This window comes from Anguilla rostrata, chromosome 16 (assembly GCF_018555375.3).
Source record: "Anguilla rostrata isolate EN2019 chromosome 16, ASM1855537v3, whole genome shotgun sequence".
NCBI lineage: Eukaryota > Metazoa > Chordata > Actinopteri > Anguilliformes > Anguillidae > Anguilla > Anguilla rostrata.
In genome coordinates, this window is record NC_057948.1 from 33,783,785 (window position 1) to 33,799,549 (window position 15,765).

Here is a 15,765-nt window from a genome sequence, read left to right on the forward strand (position 1 = left end):
GGCCCGATCAGGAAGCGGAGATGAGCGGGGAGGGAAGCCTGGCCCCGTTTTTAGAGCCCCTTTCCTCTCTAAAAAGTGTGTCAGGGACCCGCGCTTCACACACCAAGCGTAACTGTGCTGAGAGAACCCTGTGTGTGTGTGTGTGCATGTGTGTGTGTGTGTGTGTGTGTGTGTGTGTGTGTGAGAATTTATGAAGTTACACAATCAAGGAGAAATGGGGAGTCTTATTGTTTACGGTCTTTATGGATGTCTGTATTTAGGCCGGTCACAAGGAGCTGGCTGGAAGCCATGTTTACTGCAGGAGGCTGGAAGCCATGTTTACTGCAGGAGGCTGGAAGCCATGGTTACTGCAGGAGGCTGGAAGCCATGTTTACAGCAGGGGGCTGGAAGCCATGGTTACTGCAGGAGGCTGGAAGCCATGGTTACTGCAGGAGGCAGGAAGCCATGTTTACAGCAGGGGGCTGGAAGCCATGGTTACTGCAGGGGGCTGGAAGCCATGGTTACTGCAGGAGGCTGGAAGCCATGGTTACTGCAGGAGGCTGGAAGCCATGTTTACCGCAGGAGGCTTGAAGCCGTGGTTACTGCAGGAGGCTGGAAGCCGTGGTTACTGCAGGAGGCTGGAAGCCATGTTTACAGCAGGGGGCTGGAAGCCATGTTTGCAGCAGGAGGCTGGAAGCCATGTTTGCAGCAGGGGGCTGGAAGCCATGTTTACAGCAGGGGGCTGGAAGCCATGGTTAATGCAGGAGGCTGGAAGCCATGGTTACTGCAGGGGGCTGGAAGCCATGGTTACTGCAGGGGGTTGGAAGCTATGTTTACAGCAGGGGGCTGAAAGCCATGGTTACTGCAGGGGGCTGGAAGCCATGTTTACAGCAGGGGGCTGGAAGCCACGTTTACAGCAGGGGGCTGGAAGACATGTTTACAGCAGGGGGCTGGAAGCCCTGCCCCAGAATCAGGGCACAGTAGGTTGCATCTATACCCCACACACAGCCAATACTGATTCTGCATATGGAGACTTACCGCCCCCAACCCCCTCCCTCCACCCAAACACACACTCATCCAAAAACATTCAAAGATCTCTTTTTTTCTGCCTGGATAACATGACCCTAGTCTGGTGACTATTGTGCAAGGCCCTCTGTGTGTGTTTGGGTTGCGAAACCAAAAGGCGCGTGTTCCGCTGCCAGGGAAGCCGGGGAGAGGTTGCTGTTTCCTTGCGAGCGGCAGAAGAGGAGAGAGGCGTTGATGGACGCGGGCCGGTGACGGTGACAGGCTGCGGTTCGGATTAAGCGTTACTCTCCCGGGAGAGCCCTGCAACATCGACCCGCTGAAAAACCATTTTGTCTGTTCTCTCTCCCTCCCTCAATCTCTTTTTCTGTCACTTTCTCTTTCTCCTTCTCTCTTTCTCCCTCCCTCCCTCTCTTTCTCCTCCTGGGCAATTCTGCAGGCTTGCTCTGCAATGGGGGGGGGGGGGGGGGTTTGCTGTCCCGAGCAGGGGAAGCGGGGGGGGCAGAGCAGAGGGCGGGGCGGAGAGGAGCAAACACAGGGTCCCCTCAAACTCATCTTACATCAGGGCCGCCACTCCCCCCCCCCCCCCCCCCCACCATCCTCCTACATTCCCTCTGCAGCCAGCACTGCCTCCATCGCCTCGCCTCTGGATTTTTACAGCACGATTTTTTTTTTTTAAACCACGCCGATCGCAACAATGGCGCTGATTTGCATTTTCAGAGCGCCAGTCACCCTTTGTTCCGCGGCGCGACAGTAACGTCTTCATCGAGACCCATCGGCGTTGCTTCGCTCGAGGAGCTCCTGCGGCTGGGCGCACTGGAAAACAGCCAAACCGCCAAACCGGGATCTCACCTGCAGCTGGAACTTAAATAGCCGGTCCTTCGGGCCTACGCCGGCAAATGAATGCGTTCAGTGTAAAATCAACTCTGACAGAGTGCATGTGATCCTTCTTGGATAAACACGGTTAAGAGCTCAATTATAACACCGAGAATATTACAGAGTGTAAATTAAAGAGAGGGAGAGGATGTACCCACGGGCCTCTAAATAACATCTGGGTTTATTCAGGTACCTACAGCTGCCAAACAATGACTCCAATCAATAGGCCGATGGACCCAGATTGACTGATTGATTGAATTTACTTGATGAACATCAAAGAAATACAACAGGAAGTTCAAGCAGGAACAACAACAAGTACCGATGGTAAACAAAACCGTCAAGGACAACACAAGAAAGCTAAAAGGCTTATTTCCATTGTGGTCCTTAAAGATATGGAAACAGACGTGACAAATCCAAACATCACCCCCCCCCCCCTTCAACCCTGTCTGCCCAACCCCCACCCCACCCCCTCCACCGCACAGTGTTCTCTCCTCATGGGGGAAGGAAATGAGATTATGTGCTGTGCGGGGTGCCACAAACCCAGACGGGGGGGAGGGGTGTGTTCCATGCCCCCTTGATTGACAGCTCTGCGGCCCGTGCTGCGATTAACACACGCGTGTTCCTCTGGCTTCCTGTCCCCCCCCCCCCCCCCGGAGGCCCACAGGGGATCCGCCAGGGCCCCGGCGAGCTGAACGCGCTGAGACAGGCGTAGCAACGACTCGCGTGCGCCTAGCAACAGCATGGCCCGCACTACGTTACGTTACACTACATTTGTTTGGCGGACGCTTTTGTCCGACGCGATGTACGATGAGCGCACACCGAAGGTCATCGGAACAACTACAGAACGCAGGTCCGATGAGGTACGGCGCTCATTAAACTCTGTTAACCAGCATGCCACCATTCGCGGCTGCCACCGGCAGGTAACGTCCTCACAACGTACTACACAACATCCCACAACGTCTACGCAACATCACAGCAGGGTTCGCTGTGCTGTGTAATGTGTTCACCCACAGTGGATCTGCCCTGCGTGCAACATTAGCGAAAGAGTCTGATTCTTGGCTCTGGTGAAGCAAAGTGATAATTAATTACTTTCTCCCTCTTTCTGTTAGCTTCACAATAATTATCAGCTGCGTTGCGCATGTATCACTCCAAATAAACACAATTGTGTTAAAAATGGACTTAACTGAGTTAGCTCTTTCCACCGCATGGAGTGCTTTACTAGAGTTGGATGCTTGTGGATTGGTTTAATACACTGCTTATAGTCTTAGCATTGTAGATCTGTGGATTAGTTTAATACACTGCTTATAGTATCTTAGCATTGTAGGTTTGTGGTTTGGTTTAATACACTGCTTATAGTATCTTAGCATTGTAGGTTTGTGGTTTGGTTTAATACACTGCTTATAGTATCTGAGCATTGTAGATCTCTGGTTTGGTTTAATACAATACTATATCTTATCGCAGTAGACTGCTGAAAGCGGCCTCTTGAACTTTAAGATTCAGTTTTTTTTATTTCTGTTTCCTTGTAGGCAGTGACAATGATGCATGAAAATACTGTTGTTACATCTTCTGTTTTTAATTATTATCCATAAGCTCTGGAAATCACCCTTCCTGTACATCCCTGTCAATTTATTAAAGCAATAAATCAATAGTGCGGCAATGCAGCATAATGGTTACAGCACTACAACTTGGCTTTGGCTGTAACCGAGGTTGCCAGTTCAATTCCCAAAGGGGATAAAGCGCTGCAGCTGAATTGCTTCAGTAAATATCAGCCGTGTATAAATGGATTGTGTGTGAAAGCTGAGCGCGGTCTAAAAACACTTTGGAGCTGAATGTGAATGTAAATTCCATCCAGACAGTTTGCCGCAGTCCCCGCCGAGATCGGGGTGGTTTGCGCCTTCCCCCAGCAGCTCCTGACAACCCACGCATAACCACGATATCAGAGCCGGACACCAACGCAGTAGAGCTCAATGCCCTGGCCAACCCTGTGTGTGTGTGGGGGAGAATCACCCCCACACCTGATGAGGGGGGTCACCCCCACACCTGATGAGGTCTGGCTTGGGTCAGCAGCGATGGAGCAGGCAGTACTGAGCAGCCGGGTGTGCTGTGATGTCAGACAGGCAGGTGCATTACCACAGGTATTACCCCAGACCCCAGGTGCTGAAAGCCATTATGACTCCTGGGGGAAAGTTCTTCGCTTACGCCTTGTAGTTTCTGGACAGACGGTCAGCGTGTGGAACAGACGGCGCAAAACGAACGAAAGCCGCCAAAAAGCAAAGGTTCGTAATTGAATTTGAACTGAAAAATGTCCAAAAATTTCTCCAGTGAACATTGTATTTATTTGGAAATCTTTAATCACCTTTAATCCGTTGCAATGTTTTTCAGATACAATCCCTGGGATTCATTATGCTTGGTGGGTTTTTTTTATTTAATTAAATTTTTTACATCTCAAATCAATAAAATAAAAAAAAAACAGATTAATTCAAATTTCACCATTTTAACAATTTAAACCGTATTCTTCCTTCTTCACACGTTTTAAATTACAGTGACCAGATTTCCTCACTTTCAGCCTTTAAAACCCCCCGATTTCCCCTGTTAGCCCATAACTGCACAAAACCATTTTCACTAAAGGCCTAGTTAAGAAGAATAAACCTTTAAATCTGAAATGAAAACAAATTTACACCAATACTACACAATCAATTCAGAGAATTTTAACAGACTTGCAAACAAACTTTTTCAGAGGCAAACCTGTCTTGATATATCCGCCATTATATTAGCAATCCACCAAGGTGGCTTTTAAAGGTAATGAAAGATGACACTGTGATTGTTTTATCACATGTTATGCCGAAGATATACCTATAAATTAATCGAGCCAGTGAGTCCAACCCTTTTGGACCTTGCACCCTACTTTGTGCTCAATGGGCATTATTTTGTGTTTGCATTGTGAGGTCACTATCTGGCAGGAAATTGAGGTGAAAGACCTCTCTTGAATGTGCCAGGTACTATGATGTCACTGACCAGTATAAAAAACCATCCAATCGGGTATCAGCTTCAGTAAACACAGAAATGATTTGCTGTGCAGTCCATCAAGGCAGGACATAACACTAATGTCTGTGTACCAGTTAACCCACTGAGTTCGGGAGACTCTTCCAGGCCAGGTCATTTGAGTCATGTTCTCCCTGTCCCAAAACTGGACATGAAGTCAAGCTGTGGGGGTGGGCGGCGGGGGGGTGTCAGCAGGGTCACATTCGTCCAACATAACAGGATGTGTAGGGGCTGGGGGGGGCAGGTAAAATGGGGCTGAGCCAGGTAACACCCCTCTGAGAGCTCACAGGATGCCCGTGTTTGTAGTTTTTTTTGGGGGGGCAGTGGGCACAGGGGCCCCCCCAAACCAGCTTCCTCGTCAAATTATCACCTGGACACGAGGGAGCCCACAGGAACCCACACTACCACAGAGCCAAACACTGCTGTCACCACGTCCTGTGCCCCCCAAAAAACACCCCAGAGCCCCCACATTCCCTCACACTCTCCTCGCTCTAACACCAGCCGCTCACTCACACACTCCCCCTTCTCTCTCACAGTCCACTCCTCTACTTCTCACTCACACACTCCCCCCTTCTCTCTCACAGTCCACTCCTCTACTTCTCACTCACACACTCCCCCCTTCTCTCTCACAGTCCACTCCTCTACTTCTCACTCACACACTCCCCCCTTCTCTCTCACAGTCCACTCCTCTACTTCTCACTCACTCACTTCCCCTTCTCTATGTCCCTCTCTCACACGCACACACACACACATACAATCTGGCCAGCATTTAATTAACATTTGTACTTAACTTTGACTTACAAGTAAATGCGAGTATTCATCCTTAATTGTTTCACTTAATTATTTTTGGCTAATAAGCATTTTTGTGTGTGTGTGTGTGTGTGTGTGTGTGTATGTGTGCGCGCAGGGTTTTGTTGCCACCAAGTACAATTCAATGCTTCAATTAGCTAATAAGCCGTTTACACCAACAGCAATTCCTTTGGAGATTGAGAACACTTGTAAGGACACAAGAGCAGAATTAAGCTGTCACTCGTGAGCTTATCAGTAAAGATAGCCATAATATCAGGTCCCATAAGAGTCGGGCCGATCGAATAATTAAGAGCCCAATTTGCAGTGAGAGCCCGAAACAGACATGGCCCCGCCCCCTCACCTCTGGCTTCAGGAAGGGTGTGAATGAGACGCGGGATCAGGTCGTCCGCCAGCGTCCGAACGGGCAGGAAACGAGTCGGGGTTCGCCCCCCTAGCTGCAGCTCCTGTCCCGGGACCGGCCCAGTCTTCATCCCGCGCGCTTCCTGTACGTCGCGCTGACGCTCACACGCCGTCTCTCACAACCGCCGTGAACACGGCCCGCGCTGTGAGAGCGGGACAGCTGGGTTTCCTCAGTCCCCCCTGAGCGTAAACAGCCAGAAAGCCTTCTGCGTTCTTAAAGAAGGGCAGACAAACGCTGCCAAAACCTGGCCTTTGAAGTGGTCCAGGTAGCCTCATCTCTCCTTTGCTGGACTATTAAAAAGAATGTCTTTAAAAGTACAATTTTGAACTTGAGTATGTCTGCACCGGGGAAGGAAACTACTCGAATCTTTCCTTCAGCGACTCCACTCCCTCCAGAGTTTAACTTCAGTGCCCCTTCACCACATTCTGGATCCTTCTCCTCCTCTTCCTCCTCCTCTTACCTCAGCATAACTCAGGTTTTTTCAGGGTCTTACTCAGTGTAGTTACCCAACTAACTCAACTAAATGCTCTGTGAAGCACCTCCCTGACGTCCTGGTCCTGCACAGCCTCAGGGTCTGCAGGTGTTACTCAACACTTAATTGACCAATTACGTTTATTAAAGTGGACTCACCTGCCTGCCCTGGTTTCTTGGATCTGAATTTGCTGCTGCTTTTAAAGGGAAAATGAAGAACAGCTGGCTGTCCAGGACCCCTGGCTATGTGGAATGAGCTTGCACTGCATTGTAACTGACTGAAGTGTCTTTGAAGGGCTCAATGGAGTACTTGTTTGCCTTCAATTAAAAGCAATTTTTTTATTTCACAAACACAAAAAGGAAACCCAGAAAGCTTGGCAAGTTAGGCTATCACTGAAATACACCCACCAAACTTTGTGAAAAAGTGCATTGCTAGGGTCTACTTGTAGGACAATGTTGAGGACAAATGTTGATTGAATACCAGTGAGCTGTGAATTCACACCAGTCGATAGCAAATTAAAGTTTAAGAGCTTCCTAATTACCATAACGAGCAGGAACTTTACTGGTGTCGAACAGGCTAGATCATTTAAAGCACCCCATCCCGGGTCTGACGATGATGTTTTTTCCGTCACCATGGTGATGACAAACATCTCCTGTCACTGTTAGAGGAACAACAGGAACAGGAAGGGGCGGGACTTTTACTTCCTGCCCACGCCCGTTCCTCTCCCCCCCCCCCCCCCACTGAACTGTATACGTAGTTCACTGCTCTCCCCATCCCACAGCCTGCCTGCCTGCCCCCCCCTCCCCCCAACTTCCCCCCACTTCACTCCTCTTCCCAGTTCTGCCTGTCAAGGCCCTGGGATGGTTTTTTGTGTTTTTTTGGCGCTCCAGAAGATTCCTCCGAATGGTGGACCTTTGGCTGGCTGCCCGGCCCACGGTCCGGTCTGCTCTGCGTTCTGTGCGGTAGAAAGTGCGATATCACAGGTGATAAGATCACCGAATGACACACTTCAACAGAACAGGAGTCGAGTAAAAAAAAAAAGCAAAAAAACAGACCGGGGTGGGGGGGGGTTTGGGGGGTGGGGGTTGACAGTGCAGATGGAATGTTAACTTTCCTTGAACCCCCCGCCCCCCCCCCCCCAGGAGAACTGGAGGAGGAGAACTGACAACAGGAGTTTGGAAGTGAAAAAGACGAGTTTCTCCTCCCCAAAAAAACTTCGGCCAATGTTCTGTTTTGCCGACTGGAGCCAGCTCTGTGTGTCTGTCCAATACAAACTGTATGCATTTACTGCCCTCACCTGGATATGTGTGGTACTGCATTCCACACATACACATGCACACACACAGACATACACATACCACCTCACAATCAGTTATGAAAAAAAAAATACCCCAAAGCAAGTACTTACAGTACGACTTTACACAAGGGAAAGAGATTTAATAATCTGAGATACATATAAATGCATTTCTACATGACAAGACTGTTCTTTGGTCAAAAGAGAAGTTTACTGATCCAAACTACAATAAACCTGGATTTGTGTACACAGCTAATTATCTCACTATGCCAGGTAGAAACTAAAAGCTGCACAAACCCCAGCCCACCTCTGGCTAAGTCAATCACGATAAATAGCATGCTGAGGATTCCATTCACAATTCTAACAATTGGACCTGCGATATAGTGCGTTGGCACCACCTTGTGGAATTTAAAGGTAATTACATTCTTTGTAAAATGCCTTCTCAAAGGACATCCCGAAATAATACTGTTGTGTACACTTGGGGCATAGAGGTTGCCCTGAAATACGAAACATACAAGGTCAGCAATTCCAGCCAAATTATAACATTGCTGATTACATTAACAGACAATATACATTATTTTCACTTAAGAATACAATTATCAGAAAAGGACAAATGAAATTTGTCAGTTATTTTTGGGTGATGAGTTATGAACTTGTCATAAGTCAAACTAATTCATGTGTGTATTTTTAAGCACAAAGATTTTAATACATTTCATTTAAAACCGTATTTTTGCAATAAAAATCAGACTGAGACAATCATTATTTGGGCTGAGTTTGATTTATTATTGTACTTCCAGCAATTTATCAGAATTTCTTGTTTTTTAAACAAAGTCATTATTCCAAAAAAAACATTAAGATTCATAAATTCACTATTTTGTACTGTATATGTTAATGAAACTGGAAAAAAATGATTATTTAAAATAAGTAAAAAGCCTTCATCTAAATGAAACACTCACAACGATTCAGTTATTTCAAAATTGGAAACATTTACTGTACATAAATTATGACGATCCCAGGTAATTCAGGTGAATCTGAGGGATTTTCTCTTGGAAAAGTAGTATTTTTAACCAATGAATCAATTTATAAGAAAATCAAACATTGAAATTATCTGACATAATATTTATGGATGAATTGCCTTTACAGCTGTGCTATATATAGTAAACTTACTTTTAATTCTGTGCACGGTACATTCTAATATCGGGCAAAAGTAAAAGGAGTAGCTTAAGGAATGCTGGCACCACGACCAACCTGAACCCTAACCCTAACCCTAACCCTGTGAAGTCGTAAAACGCAAAGCCAGCGACCCCCTACGGAACTTCCCAGCATGCCTCAGGAAGGTGGGACCTGCCGAGCATTCCAGAAGAGTGACAGATCAGGAGGTACAAATCCACCAGCTGCCCACGGGACCCCCCCCCCCCCAAAAAAAAGAGGCCAGAGCAGTGGAAGGCGCTGGCTTTCGGTTAGAAGACATTTTTGGAGAAGAAAGGAGGGGCTCCTTCTAATAGCTGCTTACAGCAAGGCTCTGGAGCCTGTGATTCTACCCTACAGACTGCGGCAAGCCACTGCTGGCCAGAGCTCTGATCTTTAAACACACACATGCACACGCACACACACACACTCACTCACACACACACACACTCACACACACACACACACACAACCTGACTCATACTCACACACATGCACATGCACACACACTCACGCACACACACACACACACACACACACACACACACACACACACACACACACACACACACACACACACACACACACACACACACACACACACACAACCTGACTCATACTCACACACATGCACTCGCACATACGCACACGCACACACACGCATTCTCACACACACACACACACACACACACACACACACAACCTGACTCATACTCACACACATGCACTCGCACACACGCACACACACACACACACAGCAGGGGAAAAACAATAAACCTTCTGAAACGCAACAGTTGCATCCCATGCAAAACAGACTGCACCGTTTTTAGAACCAGATACGCAACTATTCCAAACAAATATATATATACAATTTTAAAAAACAAAAAAAAAAACTAAAATAAGAGTACAAACATACATAAACACATAATTAACATAAGAACTTCATGCAAAAAATTTTTGAAAACTTTCTCTCGGTGGAAATCCAATTCTTTCGAGGCCGGACCTGACTTGGGGGGAGGAGGGGGGCATCGGCACGGAAACACAGCATTGCCATGGAGACCGGCGATGGCTGCCCTGAAGTCAGCAGCCTGGGAGGACAGGGCAAGTCCTGTGAAGGGCCGGGGGTTGGGGGGCTGGGGGGCGAGGGTGTGTAGGCGGGGGCTTTTGCCCCAGTTCCCAGGCCCGTGGGGGGGGGGGGCTGGCTGGGCTGTGGAAACAGGCCCCAGGGGGCAGTGATGGAGGGAGAGTCTCTCATGTCCTGCCAGCTCAGACTCCACAGCCGGAAGCTTCCCTCTCAGAGCCTGCCGGACACTGGAGAAGTGTGGCCAGGCTTTACCCAAAGCCGTGTGCCCCGTCCCACCCTACCCTACCCCGCCCTGCCCCGTCCTGCACAGCCTCACCCTTCTCTAAACGAGACACTCCCATGGCCACACCATAACAATGCCAGACAAATGAGCGCTTTTTCTGACCAACTGACACTTCCCCAGGCCCCTCCTACCGATCCAGCCCCTCCCCCAAACTCAGCCCCCCCACCCATCCCAGCCCTCCCAACCACCCCCCCCACAAACTACAGCTCTGCCCACCCAGTCGGCACCATTGATCAACAGCTCATAACTCTTTGTGAAAGTACTCTCTCTCTCTCGGGAAACCTGGACCTGACTAATAATCACAAGAAGCGCTGAAACTGAAAATAGAAACCAAACGCTCAACATCTAGTGTGTTTCAAATATAAACAAACAAAAAAAGCAGTAAGTGGAAATAAGTGAAGTTCTGGAAATAAGTGAAGAACTTGTTTGGCTGACGTTCCTGAACTCTCCCTCCCCCCCTCTCTCTGTCAGGGTCTGTGAAAGTCCTGTGAGGCCCAGCACTGGAAGGAGCTTTCAGAGAGAGAGTACAGAAGCTTTCACAGAGAGAATTACAGAAGGTTTCACAGAGAGATCACAGAAGCTGACACAGAGAGAATTACAGAAGCTTTCACAGACAGATTACAAGCTTGTGTGCTGGGAGCCAAGCCAGAGAGAGTGAGGGTGAATGATTTGGCAAAGAGTGTGCTGTTTGTGCATGTCCGTGTGTGTGTGTGTGTGTGTGTCTCTACGTGAGTTGGGCTCCTCAGTATTTGGGCACTTTGGTGTAGTCCTCCTGGTGGATACTCTTGCACAGGCACACGGCTAAAATGATCCCCAGCAGCTGCAAAGAAAACAACACTGATCACAACACACCCGTGGCTCTACACAACACATCCAGGGCACTACACAACACACCCAGAGCACTACACAACATAACACACCCTGTGCACTACAGAACATAACACACCCTGTGCACTACACAACACACCCAGGGCACTACACAACACACCCAGAGCACTACACAACATAACACACCCTGTGCACTACAGAACATAACACACCCTGTGCACTACACAACACACCCAGGGCACTACACAACACACCCAGAGCACTACACAACATAACACACCCTGTGCACTACACAACACACCCAGGGCACTACACAACACACCCAGAGCACTACAAAACACATCCAGGGCACTACACAACATATGCAATACACTATACAACACACCCAGAGCACTACACAACACACCCTGTGCACTACACAACACACCCAGAGCACTACACAACACACCCTGTGCACTACACAACACACCCAGAGGACTACACAACATAACACACCCTGTGCACTACACACATCACACACCCTGTGCACTACACAACACACCCAGAGCACTACACAACACAACACACCCAGGGCACTACACAACACATCCTGTGCACTGAATAGCATACCAGAGCACTACACAACACACACTGTGCACTACACAACACACCCAGGGCACTACACAACACACCCAGAGCACTACACAACACACCCAGAGCACTAAAGAACACACCCTGTGCACTACACAACACACCCAGAGCACTACACAACACACCCTGTGCACTACACAACACACCCAGAGCACTACACAACACACCCTGTGCACTACACAACACACCTAGAGCACTACACAACACAACACACCCAGAGCACAACACACCCTATGCACTACACAACACACCCAGGGCACTACACAACATATGCAGTACAACACTGGCTTTAACACACCCAAGCTAGAAAATAATTCCAAGAACACAACAACCATTCCAAAGAGAACTATACTATAAAGAACAGCGAAGAGATTTCTACAAAGTTTTGTCAGCGTCATAAAAAAACCTTGAATCTCCAGCCTTTCAGGAAATGAGGAAAAACTGTTCTATTATTACTTCACATAACACCATTTTAATCACATGGTGTTTTGATGATTAAACTTTTCTGCCCACAGAAAGAAACACTGACAGAAAGGATGACGCAAACTTCATTCATGAGTCACGACACAGAAATGGTAAAAACAGAGAACAGTTAATTTTTTTCTATGATGCTGACAACTGTGCTCTTTCCCGCTTTAAACCGCCCGTCATCACACCGTAGCGCACAGCCGGGCTAGCACTTGTTAGCACACAGCCGAGCTAGCGTTCGTTAGCACACAGCCGAGCTAGCGCTCGTTAGCGCACAGCCGAGCTAGCGCTCGTTAGCGCACAGCCAGGCTAGCGCTCGTTAGCGCACAGCCAAGCTAGCGCTCGTTAGCGCACAGCCAGGCTAGCGCTCGTTAGCGCACAGCCAAGCTAGCGCTCGTTAGCGCACAGCCGAGCTATCGCTCATTAGCGCACAGCCGAGCTATCGCTCGTTAGCGCACAGCCGGGCTAGCGCTCGTTAGCACACAGCCCCTGGGACATTCTCACAGCGTTACTGAACATATTTACCACACACCACATAGAGAAGAGTTTAAAAACAGCAAAAAAACCAGAAAGTCATGGCCTAAATATTAGCCTCTGCCTTTCCGTAGAGGGGGGACACAAAATGGAGATGAGAGCTCAGAGAAGTCCCAGTGCAGGGGGGGGATGGGCACAGCATGTGGGGCCGTCTAGGATTTATGTAGCAGTGGGGGGGGGGGGGGCGGAGGGGGGCTCCCAAAAACTCGGGCTCGTAGCACGTTAGCGGGAATACCTCAATGACGGCCACTCCGATGGAGATTCCCAGGATGACTCCTGAGTTGCTGAGGATCCAGTTTTCCACTTTCACCATGCAGCCCTGTGGAAGTGAGAGGAGGGGGGGGGGGGTTAATTAGGGGAGGGGGGTGGGGCCAGAGAGGTGAATCCCCAAAGCCAGAACACAGGCACAGAGAAACGTTCGAGGTGAGGATCGGGGGGGGCGAGGATGCGGGACGGTACCGAGGCGTAGACGGGCCATGGGAGGGACAGGGCGGTGCAGAACCCGCTCTCCTGGGAGGTGTTTGCAGCGAGGGACGCGTTTCGACAGGAGCAGGGGTACAGGGTCATGGAGCTGTTAATCCGGGTGTTCTCAGTCCAGTTACCCGAGTCAATCCACCCACAGCAGTTGACCTGATTAGAGAGAGAGAGAGAGACACCACATATCCCATCACATACCTCACATCACACTACATACCACATACTACACACTACATACAGTAACACATACTACATACTACATATCATTTATCACATACCACACACACACATTACACACTACATACCACATACTACACACTACATACAGTACCACATACTACATATAATTTATCACATACCACACACACATTACACACTACATACCACATACTACACACTACATATCACGTATCACATACCACACACACATTACACACTACATACCACATACTACACACTACATACAGTACCACATACTACATATCATTTATCACATACCACACACACACATTACACACTACATACCACATACTACACACTACATACAGTACCACATACTACATACTACATATCATTTATCACATACCACACACACATTACACACTACATACCACATACTACATACTACATATCATTTATCACACACCACACACACATTACACACTACATACCACATACTACACACTACATACCACACATCGCATACTACATACCACACACTACATATCATTTACCACACACCACATATCACATACTACACATCACATATCAGATATCACATGCCCTCAGATAAAACAAGACAATATGAGAGGAAGGGGGGAAAGAGAGACAGAAAGAGCAAGAAAGAGAGGGAGGGAGCCCGAGAAAGAGTTGCAAAGAGGGGAAAGAGGGAGTGAGACAGAGGAAGAGTGGGAGGGAGGGGAGAGAGAGACAGGGAGGGAAGGAAAGCACCATATGGCTATGAAGGGGGCAGAAGGAGGGAACAAGAAAAAAGGACAAGAAAAAAAGACAAGAAAGAGAAAACGAGAAAAAGAAAGAGTGAGCGGAAGTGAGAAAGAGAAGTGGTGGGGGGAGGTGGCAAGAGAGAGTGAGGGAGAGAGACAGAGGAAGAGGGAGAGAGAGAGAGGGGGTGAGGGAGGGAGGGAGGGGGAGAGAGGGAGTGTGGGAGAGGGACAGAGGAAGAGGGAGAGAGGGGGAGAGAGAGAGAGGGAGGGAGGGAGGGGGAGAGAGGTCAAGAACCAGACAGTGGAAGAGGAAGGATAGAGGGAGAGAGGAAGTTTAGACAGAAAAAACACACATTAACTCAGAAACACAACCAGTGGAAATGTCACAGCTCAGCGAATGTGAAAAGTGATCTTTCACTGAGTCCGTGCTTGCATGCATGCATGTGTGAATGTGTGAGTCTGTGAGTGTGCGCGTGTCTTTGTGTATGCGCATGTGTGTGTGTTTGTTTGTGTGTGTGTGTGTGTGTGTGTGAGTGTGTGTGTGTGTGTGTGTGTGTGAGTGTGTGTGTATGAGTGTGTGTGTGTGTGAGTGAGTGTGTGTGTGTGTGTGAGTGTGTGTGTATATATGTGAGAGTGTGTGTTTGTGTGTGTCCGCGTGTATGTGTGTGTTTGTGTGCATGTGTGTGTGTGTGTGTGTTCACTGTCAGGCTCCCTTCAGCAGAAATCCCAGATGTGACTGAAATGTGAATGCTACTGAAATGAAGAGCATCAGCTGGGTTTTCTGTTGCGAGGTCACGTCTCTCACACCTGGCAACGCCGCGGGTTTGACTCCGCCCACCCCATTACTCCCGAGCTCTTACACCGCATCTCACACGCTAACACAGGAAACTGACTCAACCGGCTTCTTTCTACACCTACAGAACGACCCCGTGACCCTGCGAAGGAAGCTGTCATAACAGGTCATTTTCGCACTCTCGCTTTCAACACAAAAATACGTACGTTAGTGATGACATCAGAACAAAACGACGCTTACAACTATCCATCATTATTATTATTATTGCGGTCGTTGTCAGTACTGTTGTACTATTTATCATTATTATAATTGTTCATATAATTGTTATTGTTCTAGTTGTCATTGTTGTTGTAATTATTGCTGCTGTAGTTATTATTGTAGTTGTAATAGTCATTGTTGTAGTAGCTGTAATAGTTCTTACTGTTGCAGTAGTTATTGTTGTAGTTGATGTTACTGCCATTGTAGATGTTGTTATTATTGTTGTAGTTGTTGTTCATTGTTGCAGTTGTTGTTGTAGTTGTGGTTATTACTGTCGTTGTTATTATAGTGAAGGGAATGAGGGAGGGGAGGTGGATAGATAGATAGATAGATAGATAGATAGATAGACAGACAGATAGAGATGGATAGAGGAGAGCAGGTA

At 48.0% G+C, this 15,765-nt stretch overlaps 3 protein-coding genes across 5 annotated transcripts in view; all 3 read right to left on the reverse strand.

Annotated features, from left to right (window-relative positions):
• The window catches only part of LOC135241498 (tetraspanin-18B-like), an 84,777-nt gene extending 78,133 nt beyond the window's left edge, over window positions 1-6,644 (reverse strand). Inside the window, exon 1 of the mRNA XM_064311973.1 lies at window positions 6,071-6,644. The gene's annotated coding sequence lies outside the window, so the exon portion shown is untranslated. The remainder of the gene's footprint in view (window positions 1-6,070) is intronic.
• The window catches only part of chka (choline kinase alpha), a 258,102-nt gene that overhangs the window by 64,875 nt on the left and 177,462 nt on the right, over window positions 1-15,765 (reverse strand). The window lies entirely within an intron of this gene.
• LOC135241630 (CD82 antigen-like) overlaps window positions 8,656-15,765 on the reverse strand; it is a 29,371-nt gene continuing 22,261 nt past the window's right edge. For both annotated transcript variants that reach the window (XM_064312173.1, XM_064312174.1), the window contains exons 7-9: window positions 13,371-13,541; window positions 13,147-13,230; window positions 8,656-11,271 (exon numbers count right to left, since the gene is read on the reverse strand). In XM_064312173.1, the coding sequence (XP_064168243.1) occupies window positions 11,194-11,271; window positions 13,147-13,230; window positions 13,371-13,541 (333 nt within the window). In that variant the 3' untranslated portion in view covers window positions 8,656-11,193. The remainder of the gene's footprint in view (window positions 11,272-13,146; window positions 13,231-13,370; window positions 13,542-15,765) is intronic.